The sequence below is a fragment of the Gymnodraco acuticeps genome, unplaced genomic scaffold, assembly GCF_902827175.1.
Source record: "Gymnodraco acuticeps unplaced genomic scaffold, fGymAcu1.1, whole genome shotgun sequence".
NCBI classification, from domain to species: Eukaryota; Metazoa; Chordata; class Actinopteri; order Perciformes; family Bathydraconidae; genus Gymnodraco; species Gymnodraco acuticeps.
In genome coordinates, this window is record NW_022992129.1 from 107,409 (window position 1) to 125,302 (window position 17,894).

Here is a 17,894-nt window from a genome sequence, read left to right on the forward strand (position 1 = left end):
TTAAACACAACACGTCCACACAACTAGAAATCTGCTCTCATCACAACTAGAAACTACGCGGCCTTGAAGATGAGACAGCAACACATCCTGGATTTTCGTTTTTAGGTGAAGCGAGGAATTCCCCGACACACTGCAGCATCTCGCACGGACACACACTCCTCACGTGTCTTTGAAAATCCTTTGACGGTCCATCAAGCCCCTGAGATTCGACCTAAGATTAAAAGTTCAAAGGTCATCTCTATGACACGTGCTTCCTCACCCCAGAGGCATCGCCCAAATCCGATGCATCTGACCATATTGGCTTAACATCAAAGAACAACATATTGATAGTTCTCTGATTACTAACGGCGAAACATGACTGGAAGACGCTGGAAGCTTTTCTCGCCCTCACACCGAGAGCAACAGGATTTACAGCTTGCAGCAGCAGTCTGGTAAAATGAAGGAGAATAATTCATGTTGCTCTGAATGATCAAATGGCAGCCATTGCTTTGGGCATGCAGAGGCAGGCTCCATTTAAAAAGCCCGAAACATTGAAAAAGGCAAGAAGCGAACGCACCTCGGCATCTGTTCTCTAAACAGCGAGATGCGACTCCATGTCAGCGCGGCTCTGCAGACACAGAGAGGAGAGCGAGCTGCAGCCGGTGTGGAGCTGCAGAGAGGACGAGAAGGAGTAATCCTCTCTCTCTGCACCCTCAGACGTCGAGCTGTTGCAGGAAGACGCAGCGCTGCAACCTCGTCTCCACAAATACCTCTGCATCAGTGTGTGTGAGCAGTGTGCATGTGTGTGTCGCAGTCCCCTTGCTTGTCCCAGTCCCCTTGCTTGTACCAGTCCCCTTGCTTGTCCCAGTCCTCCTTGCTTGTCCCAGTCCTCCTTGAATACCAATAGATCTGTGTGTTTCTGCAGAAAGGTAGCGGCGAGCAAAGACATGCACGGAAATCACATTTTAAAGAGGCAAAATATCAAAATGGGAAAGAACACTTACGCATTCTCCTGCTTCCTCTCTTCCTCTTCCTCCTCCTCCTGCAGGCGTCTCGTCGCCAGGCTCGGCTCCGCGGGCCGTCGCCGACGTTGCCATGGCAACCGCGGAGGGATGACAGTCGGACGGGGGGGCGGTGATGTCACAGCCTCCGTCCCGGTCACCTGACAGCCTGACGGGGGCCTCGGCGGAGATCTCTGCACTGCAGCTGGAGGAGGAGAGGGAAGAGGAGACGGCGTTACAGAGGGATGGATGGAGGGGGGGGGAAGAAAAAAGGGGGAGAGGAGGATGGAAGCAGGATGTGGGAGAGAGGAAGTCAAAGAGGGAGGAATTGTGATTCTGTAAAGCTCTCGTCTTCTTACAACTTCACTGTCATTAATGCCTCCTCATTCTCTCTCTCTGAAGCCACTCTGCTTCCTGCTGTGTCTTCCTCTCTCCTCTCCTCTCTCCTCGCCACCCACCCTCCTCCTCTTCCTCTTCCATCATCTTTCTACCCACTAAACGCCCAAATCAATGCCTCGCCTCCCTCCCTACCCTCCCCAAATCCTCCAGCCCTCCTCAGGAGCAATTAGGCACATCAGCGGACATTAACACCTGAACCCCCGGACCAAAGGGACACTGCGCGCGCACACACACACACACACACACACACACACACACACACACACACACACACACACACACACACACACACACACACACACACACACACACACACACACACACACACACACACACACACACACACACACACACACACACACACACACACACACACACACACACACACACACACACACACACACACACACACACACACACACACACACACACACACACACACACACACACACACACACCTGCAGGAACGTGTGTATGCATTTGTGAGATCACATAACAAACACACACAGCAAAGATGGAGGTCTATGCAAGTGGAGTAAAAAGCTGACCATGAAGCTCGATGCAAGTCACTTCCTATCTCTCTCTACGGCCTCACTTCCTGTCCCATCTCTACTGACTGTCAATCAGAGGCACACCACATGACAGACTCGAGCAGACCAGTCTGAACATCATACTTCAAGCCGATTAATGATTTCTGCCAGATTAAGAGCAGATTAACAACGTGTTGCATAATAATGCCTTTTAAAGTCGTAATGGTGAACGTCCAGCAGACACAAAGCACCACCATCAGTCATGGAGTCGTTCTTCTTTACAACAGATCAAGTGTGTAATGTAAGTCCAACATCCAATCTTCTTCAAGTTATGGTTCGGTCTCCATACTCGTGTGTAAAGCTTAATTACGGCAAATATATAGTAATACTTGAACACTACCTTCACATTTGTATTGAAATCTCTCCTCTGGATTTGAGCAGATGGTCAGTGAAACCGCCTACTTGCAGTCTTAACATAAAACAAGTGTGTACAGAGGCCATGTTTTGTTCATCTTCAGGTTCATATCAGTATGTAGTGTCTCTACTTTAAAGAGTCCTCTCCTGCTGATGTTCAGGTTCATATCAGTATGTAGTGTCTCTACTTTAAAGAGTCCTCTCCTGCTGATGTTCAGGTGTATATCAGTATGTAGTGTCTCTACTTTAAAGAGTCCTCTCCTGCTGATGCTCAGGTGTATATCAGTATGTAGTGTCTCTACTTTAAAGAGTCCTCTCCTGCTGATGTTCAGGTGTATATCAGTATGTAGTGTCTCTACTTTAAAGAGTCCTCTCCTGCTGATGTTCAGGTTCATATCAGTATGTAGTGTCTCTACTTTAAAGAGTCCTCTCCTGCTGATGTTCAGGTTCATATCAGTATGTAGTGTCTCTACTTTAAAGAGTCCTCTCCTGCTGATGTTCAGGTGTATATCAGTATGTAGTGTCTCTACTTTAAAGAGTCCTCTCCTGCTGATGCTCAGGTGTATATCAGTATGTAGTGTCTCTACTTTAAAGAGTCCTCTCCTGCTGATGCTCAGGTGTATATCAGTATGTAGTGACTCTACTTTAAAGAGTCCTCTCCTGCTGATGTTCAGGTGTATATCAGTATGTAGTGTCTCTACTTTAAAGAGTCCTCTCCTGCTGATGTTCAGGTGTATATCAGTATGTAGTGTCTCTACTTTAAAGAGTCCTCTCCTGCTGATGTTCAGGTGTATATCAGTATGTAGTGTCTCTACTTTAAAGAGTCCTCTCCTGCTGATGTTCAGGTGTAGATCAGTATGTAGTGTCTCTACTTTAAAGAGTCCTCTCCTGCTGATGTTCAGGTGTATATCAGTATGTAGTGTCTCTGCTTTAAAGAGTCCTCTCCTGCTGATGTTCAGGTGTATATCAGTATGTAGTGTCTCTACTTTAAAGAGTCCTCTCCTGCTGATGTTCAGGTGTATATCAGTATGTAGTGTCTCTGCTTTAAAGAGTCCTCTCCTGCTGATGTTCAGGTGTATATCAGTATGTAGTGTCTCTACTTTAAAGAGTCCTCTCCTGCTGATGTTCAGCTGTATATCAGTATGTAGTGTCTCTACTTTAAAGAGTCCTCTCCTGCTGATGTTCAGGTGTATATCAGTATGTACTGTCTCTACTTTAAAGAGTCCTCTCCTGCTGATGTTCAGGTTCATATCAGTATGTAGTGTCTCTACTTTAAAGAGTCCTCTCCTGCTGATATTCAGGTGTATATCAGTATGTAGTGTCTCTACTTTAAAGAGTCCTCTCCTGCTGATGTTCAGGTGTATATCAGTATGCAGTGTCTCTACTTTAAAGAGTCCTCTCCTGCTGATGTTCAGGTTCATATCAGTATGTAGTGTCTCTACTTTAAAGAGTCCTCTCCAGCTGATGTTCAGGTGTATATCAGTATGTAGTGACTCTACTTTAAAGAGTCCTCTCCTGCTGATGTTCAGGTGTATATCAGTATGTAGTGTCTCTACTTTAAAGAGTCCTCTCCTGCTGATGTTCAGGTGTATATCAGTATGTAGTGTCTCTACTTTAAAGAGTCCTCTCCTGCTGATGTTCAGGTGTATATCAGTATGTAGTGTCTCTACTTTAAAGAGTCCTCTCCTGCTGATGTTCAGGTGTAGATCAGTATGTAGTGTCTCTACTTTAAAGAGTCCTCTCCTGCTGATGTTCAGGTGTATATCAGTATGTAGTGTCTCTGCTTTAAAGAGTCCTCTCCTGCTGATGTTCAGGTGTATATCAGTATGTAGTGTCTCTACTTTAAAGAGTCCTCTCCTGCTGATGTTCAGGTGTATATCAGTATGTAGTGTCTCTGCTTTAAAGAGTCCTCTCCTGCTGATGTTCAGGTGTATATCAGTATGTAGTGTCTCTACTTTAAAGAGTCCTCTCCTGCTGATGTTCAGCTGTATATCAGTATGTAGTGTCTCTACTTTAAAGAGTCCTCTCCTGCTGATGTTCAGGTGTATATCAGTATGTAGTGTCTCTACTTTAAAGAGTCCTTTCCTGCTGATGTTCAGGTTCATATCAGTATGTAGTGTCTCTACTTTAAAGAGTCCTCTCCTGCTGATATTCAGGTGTATATCAGTATGTAGTGTCTCTACTTTAAAGAGTCCTCTCCTGCTGATGTTCAGGTGTATATCAGTATGCAGTGTCTCTACTTTAAAGAGTCCTCTCTTGCTGATGTTCAGGTGTATATCAGTATGCAGTGTCTCTACTTTAAAGAGTCCTCTCCTGCTGATGTTCAGGTGTATATCAGTATGTAGTGTCTCTACTTTAAAGAGTCCTCTCCTGCTGATGTTCAGGTGTATATCAGTATGTAGTGTCTCTACTTTAAAGAGTCCTCTCCTGCTGATGTTCAGGTGGATATCAGTATGTAGTGTCTCTACTTTAAAGAGTCCTCTCCTGCTGATGTTCAGGTTCATATCAGTATGTAGTGTCTCTACTTTAAAGAGTCCTCTCCTGCTGATGTTCAGGTGGATATCAGTATGTAGTGTCTCTACTTTAAAGAGTCCTCTCCTGCTGATGTTCAGGTGGATATCAGTATGTAGTGTCTCTCCCTTAAAGAGTCCTCTCCTGCTGATGTTCAGGTGTATATCAGGATGTAGTGTCTCTACTTTAAAGAGTCCTCTCCTGCTGATGTTCAGGTGTATATCAGTATGTAGTGTCTCTACTTTAAAGAGTCCTCTCCTGCTGATGTTCAGGTGTGTATCAGTATGTAGTGTCTCTACTTTAAAGAGTCCTCTCCTGCTGATGTTCAGGTGTATATCAGTATGTAGTGTCTCTACTTTAAAGAGTCCTCTCCTGCTGATGTTCAGGTGTATATCAGTATGTAGTGTCTCTACTTTAAAGAGTCCTCTCCTGCTGATGTTCAGGTGTATATCAATATGTAGTGTCTCTACTTTAAAGAGTCCTCTCCTGCTGATGTTCAGGTGTATATCAGTATGTAGTGTCTCTACTTTAAAGAGTCCTCTCCTGCTGATGTTCAGGTGTATATCAGTATGTAGTGTCTCTACTTTAAAGAGTCCTCTCCTGCTGATGTTCAGGTGTATATCAGTATGTAGTGAATCTACTTTAAAGAGTCCTCTCCTGCTGATGTTCAGGTGTATATCAGTATGTAGTGTCTCTACTTTAAAGAGTCCTCTCCTGCTGATGTTCAGGTGTATATCAATATGTAGTGTCTCTACTTTAAAGAGTCCTCTCCTGCTGATGTTCAGGTATATATCAGTATGTAGTGTCTCTACTTTAAAGAGTCCTCTCCTGCTGATGTTCAGGTGTATATCAGTATGTAGTGTCTCTACTTTAAAGAGTCCTCTCCTGCTGATGTTCAGGTGTATATCAGTATGTAGTGTCTCTACTTTAAAGAGTCCTCTCCTGCTGATGTTCAGGTGTATATCAGTATGTAGTGTCTCTACTTTAAAGAGTCCTCTCCTGCTGATGTTCAGGTGTATATCAGTATGTAGTGTCTCTACTTTAAAGAGTCCTCTCCTGCTGATGTTCAGGTGTATATCAGTATGTAGTGTCTCTACTTTAAAGAGTCCTCTCCTGCTGATGTTCAGGTGTATATCAATATGTAGTGTCTCTTCTTTAAAGAGTCCTCTCCTGCTGATGTTCAGGTATATATCAGTATGTAGTGTCTCTACTTTAAAGAGTCCTCTCCTGCTGATGTTCAGGTGTATATCAGTATGTAGTGTCTCTACTTTAAAGAGTCCTCTCCTGCTGATGTTCAGGTGTATATCAGTATGTAGTGTCTCTACTTTAAAGAGTCCTCTCCTGCTGATGTTCAGGTGTATATCAGTATGTAGTGTCTCTACTTTAAAGAGTCCTCTCCTGCTGATGTTCAGGTGTATATCAGTATGTAGTGTCTCTACTTTAAAGAGTCCTCTCCTGCTGATGTTCAGGTGTATATCAGTATGTAGTGTCTCTACTTTAAAGAATCCTCTCCTGCTGATGTTCAGGTGTATATCAATATGTAGTGTCTCTACTTTAAAGAGTCCTCTCCTGCTGATGTTCAGGTATATATCAGTATGTAGTGTCTCTACTTTAAAGAGTCCTCTCCTGCTGATGTTCAGGTGTATATCAGTATGTAGTGTCTCTACTTTAAAGAGTCCTCTCCTGCTGATGTTCAGGTGTATATCAGTATGTAGTGTCTCTACTTTAAAGAGTCCTCTCCTGCTGATGTTCAGGTGTATATCAGTATGTAGTGTCTCTACTTTAAAGAGTCCTCTCCTGCCGATGTTCAGGTGTATATCAGTATGTAGTGTCTCTACTTTAAAGAGTCCTCTCCTGCTGATGTTCAGGTGTATATCAGTATGTAGTGTCTCTACTTTAAAGAGTCCTCTCCTGCTGATGTTCAGGTGTATATCAATATGTAGTGTCTCTACTTTAAAGAGTCCTCTCCTGCTGATGTTCAGGTATATATCAGTATGTAGTGTCTCTACTTTAAAGAGTCCTCTCCTGCTGATGTTCAGGTGTATATCAGTATGTAGTGTCTCTACTTTAAAGAGTCCTCTCCTGCTGATGTTCAGGTGTATATCAGTATGTAGTGTCTCTACTTTAAAGAGTCCTCTCCTGCTGATGTTCAGGTGTATATCAGTATGTAGTGTCTCTACTTTAAAGAGTCCTCTCCTGCTGATGTTCAGGTGTATATCAGTATGTAGTGTCTCTACTTTAAAGAGTCCTCTCCTGCTGATGTTCAGGTGTATATCAGTATGTAGTGTCTCTACTTTAAAGAATCCTCTCCTGCTGATGTTCAGGTGTATATCAATATGTAGTGTCTCTACTTTAAAGAGTCCTCTCCTGCTGATGTTCAGGTATATATCAGTATGTAGTGTCTCTACTTTAAAGAGTCCTCTCCTGCTGATGTTCAGGTGTATATCAGTATGTAGTGTCTCTACTTTAAAGAGTCCTCTCCTGCTGATGTTCAGGTGTATATCAGTATGTAGTGTCTCTACTTTAAAGAGTCCTCTCCTGCTGATGTTCAGGTGTATATCAGTATGTAGTGTCTCTACTTTAAAGAGTCCTCTCCTGCTGATGTTCAGGTGTATATCAGTATGTAGTGTCTCTACTTTAAAGAGTCCTCTCCTGCTGATGTTCAGGTGTATATCAGTATGTAGTGTCTCTACTTTAAAGAGTCCTCTCCTGCTGATGTTCAGGTGTATATCAGTATGTAGTGTCTCTACTTTAAAGAGTTCTCTCCTGCTGATGTTCAGGTGTATATCAGTATGTAGTGTCTCTACATGTCTCCATGCTTTAATGTTCAAAAAGCTCTTTATTGGTCTCGTACTGCCTGAGCTGCAGCACCTCTTCTCACTCAGTGTGAGAGAGAGAAACTAACTTTGGGATTTCAGTCTCCCCCTCTTTAAGAGATGGGGAGACTGCAGAGGAAATGTAAACAGCATCCGAAGTGACAGCTGATTATAACACCTTGGTCTTTGCACATGACAGAAAACGTGAGAAGAGGAATAAGGAGGTTAAACGCAACATGACATTCAAGCTCAGGAGCCAGTTGGATCAAACCCATGAAGCCCCTTCCCCCTCTTTCTTGTGACACCACTTATACATGTATCAATACACAGCTTTTCCTTCTCTCAGAGCCAGACTTTGTTGATCCTTTGTTAAGTGCTTTGACCCCTGGGTTTATTACACATGCTGAGCCAATAGACAAATAGCAACCCCTATCAATTAGAGTAAATACATATATATATATATATAAGTATATTATAATCTTATAAAACTGCTGTTACTAGGGTTTTGTTTCTTGCTGTGGTGTTATATTTCACACTCGTGCCCGATGCACTGTGAAGTTCATCAGTGTGTGAAAAGCAAAATCAATATAGTTGCTGCTTCCTGTTGTTAATAATGTATGAACACAAGATGTATAGCTGTGTGCATTCTCTTAAAGCTCAGATAATCAATATGACCTCATGCGGTGTGAAAGAGGTGGCTTGCTGTGAGGAACAGGATATGAGTCACCCTTTTAGCCTGTTTTATGTCGCACAATGGACAAAGATGAAATGATTAAAAATGTAACAGCAAAATATTGTTTATATATATCTTGGTTTAACAGTTACCATACGTTTTTTTGGTCACAAAAATGTGTATACTTGGTTGAGGAAGTAAAGAAACAACAATGTAAGAGGCGCTTTATACATACGAGTATTGTTAGCACGATATACATATTTCATTTTTAAAACATCACGTTTAATGTCCATAGTGGTATATCACGACATCCATTACTATTATTTCCATTATTGATGAATCTGACTTCGACTTCTAGTCTTCTAGTCTAGACTTCTAGTTTGTCGTTCCTGTTTACATTCCTTCTGATGCATATTTCAAAAAGGCACTACCTCGAGTATTGTATTCCTGTTTATGATCTGTTGTGTTTTGTAATTCTTCTTTTGTGTAGAAGGTGCTATAGGCTTAGACTGTCGGGGGACATCTTGCTTCTTCCTTCTGTCTGTCTGTACCTGTGTTCTCTCGTGTTCCCAATAACCCAGCTTCCCCCACATTTCTTTTTGGTGTCTATCTACGCCGGGATCCTGAGTCCTGATCTGAGTCCTGAGTCCTGAGTCCTGATCTGAGTCCTGAGTCCTGAGTCCTGATCTGAGTCCTGATCTGAGTCCTGATCTGAGTCCTGATCTGAGTCCTGAGTCCTGAGTCCTGATCTGAGTCCTGAGTCCTGAGTCCTGATCTGAGTCCTGGATCCTGAGTCCTGATCTGAGTCCTGAGTCCTGATCTGAGTCCTGATCTGAGTCCTGATCTGAGTCCTGAGTCCTGATCTGAGTCCTGGATCCTGAGTCCTGATCTGAGTCCTGGACTTCGAGTCGTGGCTGAACCTGTCTCTGCGGTCCTGCCTGACTCTCATCACACTACTTCCCTGATGGCTCCCACAGGATTGTAGCTGATATCCTCGTGGATTCATCTTCTTATTACAGACACATGCATTTCCTAACATTCGGTCTATATGTTGTAAATGTATTATCTCTTCGATTTACACACGGCATCTATTGCACGTCTGTCCGTCCTGGGAGAGGGATCCCTCCTCTGTTGCTCTCCCTGAGGTTTCTCCCATGTTCCCTTTAAACTGTGGGTTTTCTCTGGAAGTGTTTCCTTGTACGATGTGAGGGTCTAAGGACAGAGGGTCTAAGGACAGAGGGTCTAAGGACAGAGGGTCTGAGAACAGAGGGTCTAAGGACAGAGGGTCTGAGAACAGAGGGTCTAAGGACAGAGGGTCTAAGGACAGAGGGTGTCGTATTGTCATACTGATATTCTGTACACACTGTGAAGACCACACTGAGACAAATGTAACATTTGTGATATTGGGCTATATAAATAAACATTGATTGATTGATTGATTGATTGAAGATATGGACAAGGCCAAAACTGCATTTAGCTGTGCAACCCTGTGTGGCAGAATATCAAGAAATGATCCTTGATTCTTTGAAAAGTCAAAACGAATGACAACCAAATGATATTAAATTGCAGTTTGAATATCTGCTCTCCTAAATACTGTACTAAATACTGATAATCCCCTCATCAATGATTGGTTCCTGCACTAGGTTTAACCTCTGCTATGATATGCACTTGGGCCTGTTATGTATTATTTGAATATCCCTGTGGTGACGTAACATTACAGAAATGGTCCTTACATCATTTTCTAAACGCTGTCCACACTTTTTAGAGATAACAATATGTTCTCAACGTCTGTCACGATCTGTCTGTGTTTGATTCTGTGCTGTCTAGATCTATCTTTGGTTTCCTGTTTTAGTTTGAAAAGTGTTCACGCCTCGTCTTGTCTGTTGTTTCCTGTCTCTGAAGGCTTCTCAATTCTCTAATTTACCCTCCTCGACTCCCCTCCTCGACTCCTATCCTCGATACTTAGTCCCGCCCACAGGAGATGCGAGCGGAGGAGCCGAGGAGGGGAGCCGAGGAGAGAGGAGGGGAAGCAGCAGGCGGTTAGAGAAATGAGAACTCCTCTCCTCTGAGCGGTCATTTTAAAGAGACGTCCATTAATGATGACAGGAGGCAGAGCACTCTGTCTGATGGACACATGTGTTCATGACCACTTATATATTTACTTTGATTCATCACAGTGCGGTATAATGAGACAATAACAGGCTACAGATGCGGACACACACACACACACATATATATATATATGTACATACAATTTCAGAATCAAACAAGTATGAGAGCACTCTCGTAATAACGTAACACAATCAGAGACTGGATATATATATAGTCTTTGTGAGATCCTTGTCTAACTTGAATGTGGTCACTGGGGAGAGAGTTCTGCTCTGAGTGTGTATGTGTCGGTTGCTAGCCTTGAAATAAAGGTATTTTCGGTTAAACCTCGTAGTTGTTTCTGCATTTGGGTCCTGCCTGCTTCACTCACCCTGACAACGTCCCTCTGATGCACTTTGGGCAGATCGAGCCTCTGCCCGCTGCTGCACATGTAATCAAAGCACACTCAGCAGAGATTAAAACGTGTCCGAATGTCCTAATTAAACCGGTGCCAGTGTGGCAAAAAGACAGACGTAAGTAATGCATTTCTGAGTACGCAGCTCTAAAGCGTCCGGTGGGTTTTCCCTCTGACAGACTGTCATCAAAAGGCCTTTCCTTCACAGTATCAGCTGTCACACTCAACGTGATGCATGGGAAGTAATAACCTGCAGTTGAATTGATCTGGAAACCACTGGATGTGATAGATCACCGCCCAACATGGCGCTAGGAGACATCCAAATAAGCCCGCCTGTCATTTTCACTGATGCATATCAATTCAATTTCATATATTTATGCGTCTAATAGAGACAAAAAGAAACAGTGAATGGACACTGCCTACACACACTATATATAACTGGTGCACAGTCACTGCAGTATGCAACTAAATCAGAGCTGCCTCCTTTTCTATAAACCCTCCCAGGTGTAATTATGAATATGACTTAATCATAACCAGAGCTGTGTAATGCTATGTGTGCAGGTTTGGTTCTATGTTAAACAAAGAGACTTGTTGGTGGAAGTCAAACACCTCAGGCTGCAAAGATCACACAGAATACAGGCATGTGTGATGAATACATCTCCAAGTAATATATAAAGTATTCACAGAGCCCCAAGTCACGTTTAAATCACAAGGGGAGGCGAATAGTGTGTTGCATTGTGGGTGCTTTTTGAACATACAAAAGATGAATGCACTCTGGATAAACAGAGTTGAGCGTGAGTTGCTGTGGCTGTCACTGAGGTCGATGAGAGGGCGGCAGGAGCGCTGAAATCATTGGTTTAACAATCGAAAGGGAGACAAGTAGTCAACCATTTTGTAATCAATTAATAGTTCAAGTAATTAATCAAGTAAGATGCAAAACATTCTGATTCGAGCTTCTTTAAATGTGAGAATTTGCTACTTTTCTCTGAACATATTTGAGTTTTTTTAGGGATGGAATTCAATGTATTCTGGTGTATTACTACTACTGGGTTTAGTAGTTGGGTAACTATCCATAGAGCTTGTTTAGTATTTATACTCGGATTGATATCATCTTCATGATATGCTCTTATTTTGAAATCCTGGATTCATTAAACAACATTTGCATTAAAACATAAGAAATGTGACTCTTTATTGTGAAAAGCAGGCTGTTTTTATTCTTTATGTAAAAAATAGTAGATATTTTTTCATTTAATAAGCGGAAGATCAGTTATAACATTTCTAATCAGTTGATATACACCTGATTAAGTTTGTATCATAGTGTCTCATATCAATAGCCTAAAATCTAAATGAATCATATTATGGCTGTATTTTCGATATCTTCAAATATTGTATTGCTGTCCTTATACTCATCAGACTATTGCATTGTGATGTATCTTGGTATTTAACTATGTAAGCATGTCATTATATAAGTGTTAGCATGCTGGTGTTAGCTCAAATCCCCACTGTGCCCGTACAGCCTCACAGATCCTCTGTCATGGCTGCCTGTAGACTCGTACTGTTGTTATAGTGTTGATAGAAACAGCAATTTGAAGACATTACATTGGACATGTTTCACTATTAGAGCTGCAGCCAAAACCCTGCAGCTCTGCACAGTCACACACTGAAGTCACACACTGAAGTCACACACTGAAGTCACACTGAAGTCACACACTGAAGTCACACACTGAGACACGGCAGTTATTCAGTGGAGATTCAGACATCCATCATCTTTCTGCAGACAAAGGAGGGACAGTCAGAGCGAGATACCGTCTCTACCTGCCATCCATCACATGGGGGTGTTTTATTCAAAAGGCCTTATCAAGCAGCTCCACTGTGTTAAGGGTCTAATATTTATTTTGCATGGAGGCCTGGACCCGAGTGGCACAACGACGCTGTGAAACACACCGTCCTCTTGTTTGTCCTTGGTCTGAATGAACTACAGTGGCTGCATTTATTTAGCCAACAGCTGACAGTGTGTGTGTGTGTGTGTGTGTGTGTGTGTGTGTGTGTGTGTGTGTGTGTGTGTGTGTGTGTGTGTGTGTGTGTGTGTGTGTGTGTGAGAGAGGAAAACATGGAGTCTGTAGGGACGGTGCCAGACCTCCAGTCTGTCATGATTCATGCCAGCCTCCCGACCACAGGTTAGCTCGGACAGCTGTTAGCACAATAACTGAGTTAAATCGATAACACAACAACACATCCAACAGATGGACTCGAACACACCGGAGCAACTGTCTGGCAAGGCTAAGCACACATGTGGATGTTGTTAAGATATAATGTCACCATCAAAGAGGATTCAAGAGCAAAACATATCTTCTGAAACGGCTTCCTCAGCGACCCAATAAGCAGTTGGAGAGTGATAGATATTTCACATACAGTTTTTCATGTCAATATTTTGTCTATTAATCTGTTGATTATTTTTCTCGATATGCCTAGTAGTAGATTGGTCTATAAAGTGTCAGAATATTGTGAAAAGTTTTTTGTCAAAGCCCAAAATAAGGTCCTCAAATGACTTGTTTTGTCCACAACTTAAAGACATTGAATATAGGAGTGAACAAATCATAAAATATTCAATCTTTGCAGCTCTAAGGCATATTGGTAAATGTTCTGTTGTCATCGAATAGGGAGATTTACTTTGTTTAAATATGTTTTTCGGTTTGGTTTTAAAAACAGACATTTAACAAGATCACCTTGGACTTTGAGAAACTAGACTTACCAGATTATTTGATCAATCAATTTTCTTTTTAGATAAAGAAAATATAACATCCTATTCATTTGTAGGTTGGAAGGTTTAGGTTATACAATGCATAGTATTTTATATATTCGTCATAACCTGAGTGTGGTATAAAAACATATAAAATCCTAACTATAAGTACAATATTCTGCTCCAAAATGTGGTGACACAATTATTGTATTTTTGGAAAGTAAAGAATGGGAATACTTCTAACAGTGAAAGCTCTCAGACTAACCTCTTCTTGATGAGGTCCAGCGCAGATCCGATCAGTCCGTCCTTCATCTTGTAGATCTTCGCTCCGTAGCTGGACAGGTCCGTCCCGTCCAGAAGAGCCGGGCAGCAGCTGGAGGGCCGGTCAAAATGTTCCCTGTAGGGCGGGAAAGGTACCGACCCGGCTGGTTCCAAACTGCTCCTCCTCCGCCTGCCGCCCCCATCCTCTCCCCCAGCAGAGGAGCCTCTCTCCTGGGTGGAGCTGGCCAGCGGCTGCAGGGGGGAGCGTGGAGACGGGCCTGTGCGGATGGGAGAGTAAGTTCTGGAGGTAGAGATGGGAGCTGCAGTGCTACAGGGAGGTTTCATTACTCCCCCCACCTCCTGCTCTCTACTTCCTCCACTGAAGCTCAACTCAGAGACACTACTCTTCGTCTCTGAAACTCCTGCTTCTTGTTTTAATCCAGAGTTTCCAGAAACCACAGAACCCGCTGTAGTCTCTTTCTGCCTCATCCTCTTAAACTCCTCGAACGTGGGGATGTGCAGCCGTCCCGCAGGAGGTCTCCGTCGCTCTGAGTCTGATCCACCACCTGTAATGTTGTCTGTTGTGTAGGACGTCTTAACAGCTTTTGGGCTGCAGGGGGCGCTGTGGGGAGCCAGGTTAGGGCTGCTGTTCTGCCTGCGGAGCTGTAGGCGCCTCAGGACTTCCTGCTTGATATCCTCGGGGCTCGTGATGCGCATCGTGCACGGAGGCCTGCACCCAGAGAGCGTTGAATTCACATGAGCCTCCTGAGGTCGCATCGGGAGAGGCTTCATAGGCTCCATCGATGATCTCGCACTCTGGAGGCGGAGCTTCTCCCTCAGGCCTTTCCTCGCATCCCATTCGTCGACACCACCTGGAAACAGCAGCTGAGGAAAAAGCGGTAAGTCCTTCCTAGGCAGCCCGTGTCGAGGGTAAAACGCCAGGCCCTCTTGGTTTGGTCCCAGCCCATGGGCCCCCAGTACAGAACCATCCGGGGGCCCATCATACCAGTGGCTGGTGGAGGTGTAGCGTAGAATAAACTCACTGTCCATGCTCCTGTAGGGCGCGGCGCTGAATGCACACAGCCCAGAATCGGCCACATTGTTCCAGTTCAGGTTCTCCATGCTCCTGTAAGGCCTGTTGCCTGCGGTGTAGCTGCAGGAGCCCGGACCCCCCCCCTGACCTGGACCCCCCCCCCCCATGGGGCCCTGTCTGCAGTACCTCAGTCCCAGGTTTGTGAGCAGGGTGCTGCTGTTGCACCGGGCCATGAGAGGGTAGGGCGGGAGGCCCGGGTAGTGAGGGAAGCTGGGTCTGTGTCGGGGGAAGGAGGAGGACAAGGGGTCGGGGGAGAGGGGGAGGTTGGCTATGCAGGGCTCCATGTCGATGAGGAGGTCGAAGGGGGAGGCGGAGGAGGGGTAGTCACATGGTGGGGGGGGCTTCACGTCAGGCATGGCTGTGGGCTGAGCGAGCGGCCCTCAGACTCTCTGACAGCAGGAAGCAAGACCTGGAGCCTGAAGAGAGGAAGAGAGGATATCACTGTGAGACATGAGGTATTAATACACAAACGTCCATGTGTTGCATTCAGGAACTGCTAGTATCAGGGTTCATGCACTTTTTCACCAATGATTTTCAAGGACTTTTCAAGGACTTCTCCATGACCTTTACCTAATTTTCCATGACCAAAAAAAATTACTTTTTCTCAGCGGTACCACTGAAAATGGTTTATTTGAACATGGAACAGGAAAATAAGGTCTGCATATGAAACATGTTGTGCCTATCTAAAACAAATCAAATAGGCTTACTAGCTTCTAGCTAAAAGCAACTAAAATCTCTCACCAGCAAAATACCTCGACAGTTAAATGCCATTTTACGTTTCATTACTATACGATACAGTATTTATTATCATTATAGTATTACTATTTCGGCGATTAGATAACATATAAATTATATTTGATGCAACTTGAGTTACATTTCCATGACTTTTCCAAAACTTTGGGAAAAATATTGTTTTCCAAAACTTTTCCAGGGACCTGGAATTAGCATTTTGAATTTCCATGACTTTTCCAGGTTTTTAATGACCGTAAGAACCCTGTAGTATCTAAAACCTCGGATATTACATTCAAAGACTGATAGACTTATACAGCAAGTTTTAGCCAAGTAACCTCAAATCAATTCACACTTCATCCATCTTCTCCTTATCTGTGGTCGGGTCGCGGGGGTAGCAGTTCCAGCAGAGAGCCCCAGACTGTCTGTTCCCTGGCCACATCACTTCAGTTGACTTTTGTTGTGTAATAAAGTTGATCTGTCAGTTTATGGACAGAACTACCAGACTTGCTATTGTTTACCTTGCAGGGAATGTATTTACAATGTGTTAATGTTTCTGACTCCTTCGATACGTTTTACACGCTTACGTATACTTTTTGAAAATGCAGCACATTTTGTAATACAATGAATGTGTTCTTATTTATCTTTTTTGTGCCTCTATTTTTATTATCTAAGTGAACTTTTGTACTTTTGCCTTTTCTCGCACTGTCCTTTAGCTCCTGTAATGCTGTACACTTTTACCTGAGACTTTTTAGTAGAAACTAATTCAATTGAATTTTTAGCAAAATACAACTTGATTTGAAAATCCCTCCGGAGGAAACACCGGGATTTTAGCCTTTGCAGACCATTGACATACACAAAAACCGATATAACTCTACAGGTAAGGAAAACAACCCAAAACAAAACTTTGAAAACTTGGCCTGATAACGCAGCTCAACTCTTAAACTTATTTTATAATCTACAGTTCAGATGTTATGCATAGATATTAATCATGTGACAGAGATTTGTCAGAGGTCATCCTCCATTGGATAAGCACAGCTCTGGACACGGAGACACTGCCTCTGAAGCGTGGTTGCTTCAGCAGAATAATCACATTCATTTGATATAAATGGCTCCCTGTCTGCCCCCCCTCAGGCTTTCTTTCTGCGCAGCAAGTACAGTAATAAAAGGGATTAGTGCCCTGCTTGTCAGGCTATTAAAACTCGAGATGGAGAGACAGATACAGAGAGACAGACAGGAGCAAAAGGAAAAAAGGAGAAAGTAAGTTGGTGAATGTGAAGGAGGGGAGGAAATGAGACGCTAAGGGAGAGCTGAGGAGACAGAAATGAAAATGCCTGCTGGGCTCTGACTAATCAGACGCTGCAGATTAACCAGGAGCCGGAGAGCAGGACGCTTCACTCTCTGTGTAATGAGTACAAATAGCATGTCGACCAAAACGCCCGTCATCCGTATCTCTTACTCTGTCTGCATCACAGTCGGCAGCGCAGGGCCACGGCTGTGATTATGACTGCGATTATGAAACAGGGATTCAGAGGGCTCATCCCTGATGCATTGGGAGAATAATAAAACCCAAATCATCTTCAGACTCCAACACTCCCTGGTGCCGAGGCACGAACAGGCCGCGGCTGCAGCTTTGCAGTAATGGATGAATCTCTATTCCTCACATGCTCGGATGTAAGTGACAGGAGGCTTACCGTCATAAAAACTAGCACAGGCGGTATCTCTAAAATCTCTTTGTCTGCTGTTTTATAAGTGAATGGTTCTCAGACACAAACGTCAACGAGTTCAGGGTGGGGAAGATACGTAGATACTGGTTTTTCGACCAATTAATTGAAAGGAAAATTGATTTATTAGGCGCTGCAGGAGCCACATGTAAGGGCTGTGTGTTTTATTTATTATGTGGTCATTCTCTCTCATTATTGGTGGCGGGCGTGTTCACTGGAGCTTGGGGCGAAGTCAGTGGTGGTTACATACAAGGTGCCAAACTGCTCATTATCTAATTCATTCATTTATACAGTCTATGGTGTACTAACACACACACACACACACACACACACACACACACACACACACACACACACACACACACACACACACACACACACACACACACACACACACACACACACACACACACACACACACACACACACACACACACACACACACACACACACACCACACACACACACACACACACACACACACACACACACACACACACACACACACACACACAAACACA

General features: G+C 43.6%; 1 protein-coding gene across 1 annotated transcript in view; it reads right to left on the reverse strand.

The window, feature by feature from the left end:
- si:dkey-91i10.2 (uncharacterized protein LOC555224 homolog) overlaps positions 1–17,894 on the reverse strand; it is a 225,780-nt gene that overhangs the window by 12,830 nt on the left and 195,056 nt on the right. The window contains 2 exon segments of the mRNA XM_034203674.1: positions 984–1,185; positions 13,832–15,336. Of these exon segments, the coding sequence (XP_034059565.1) occupies positions 984–1,185; positions 13,832–15,276 (1,647 nt within the window). The 5' untranslated portion in view covers positions 15,277–15,336.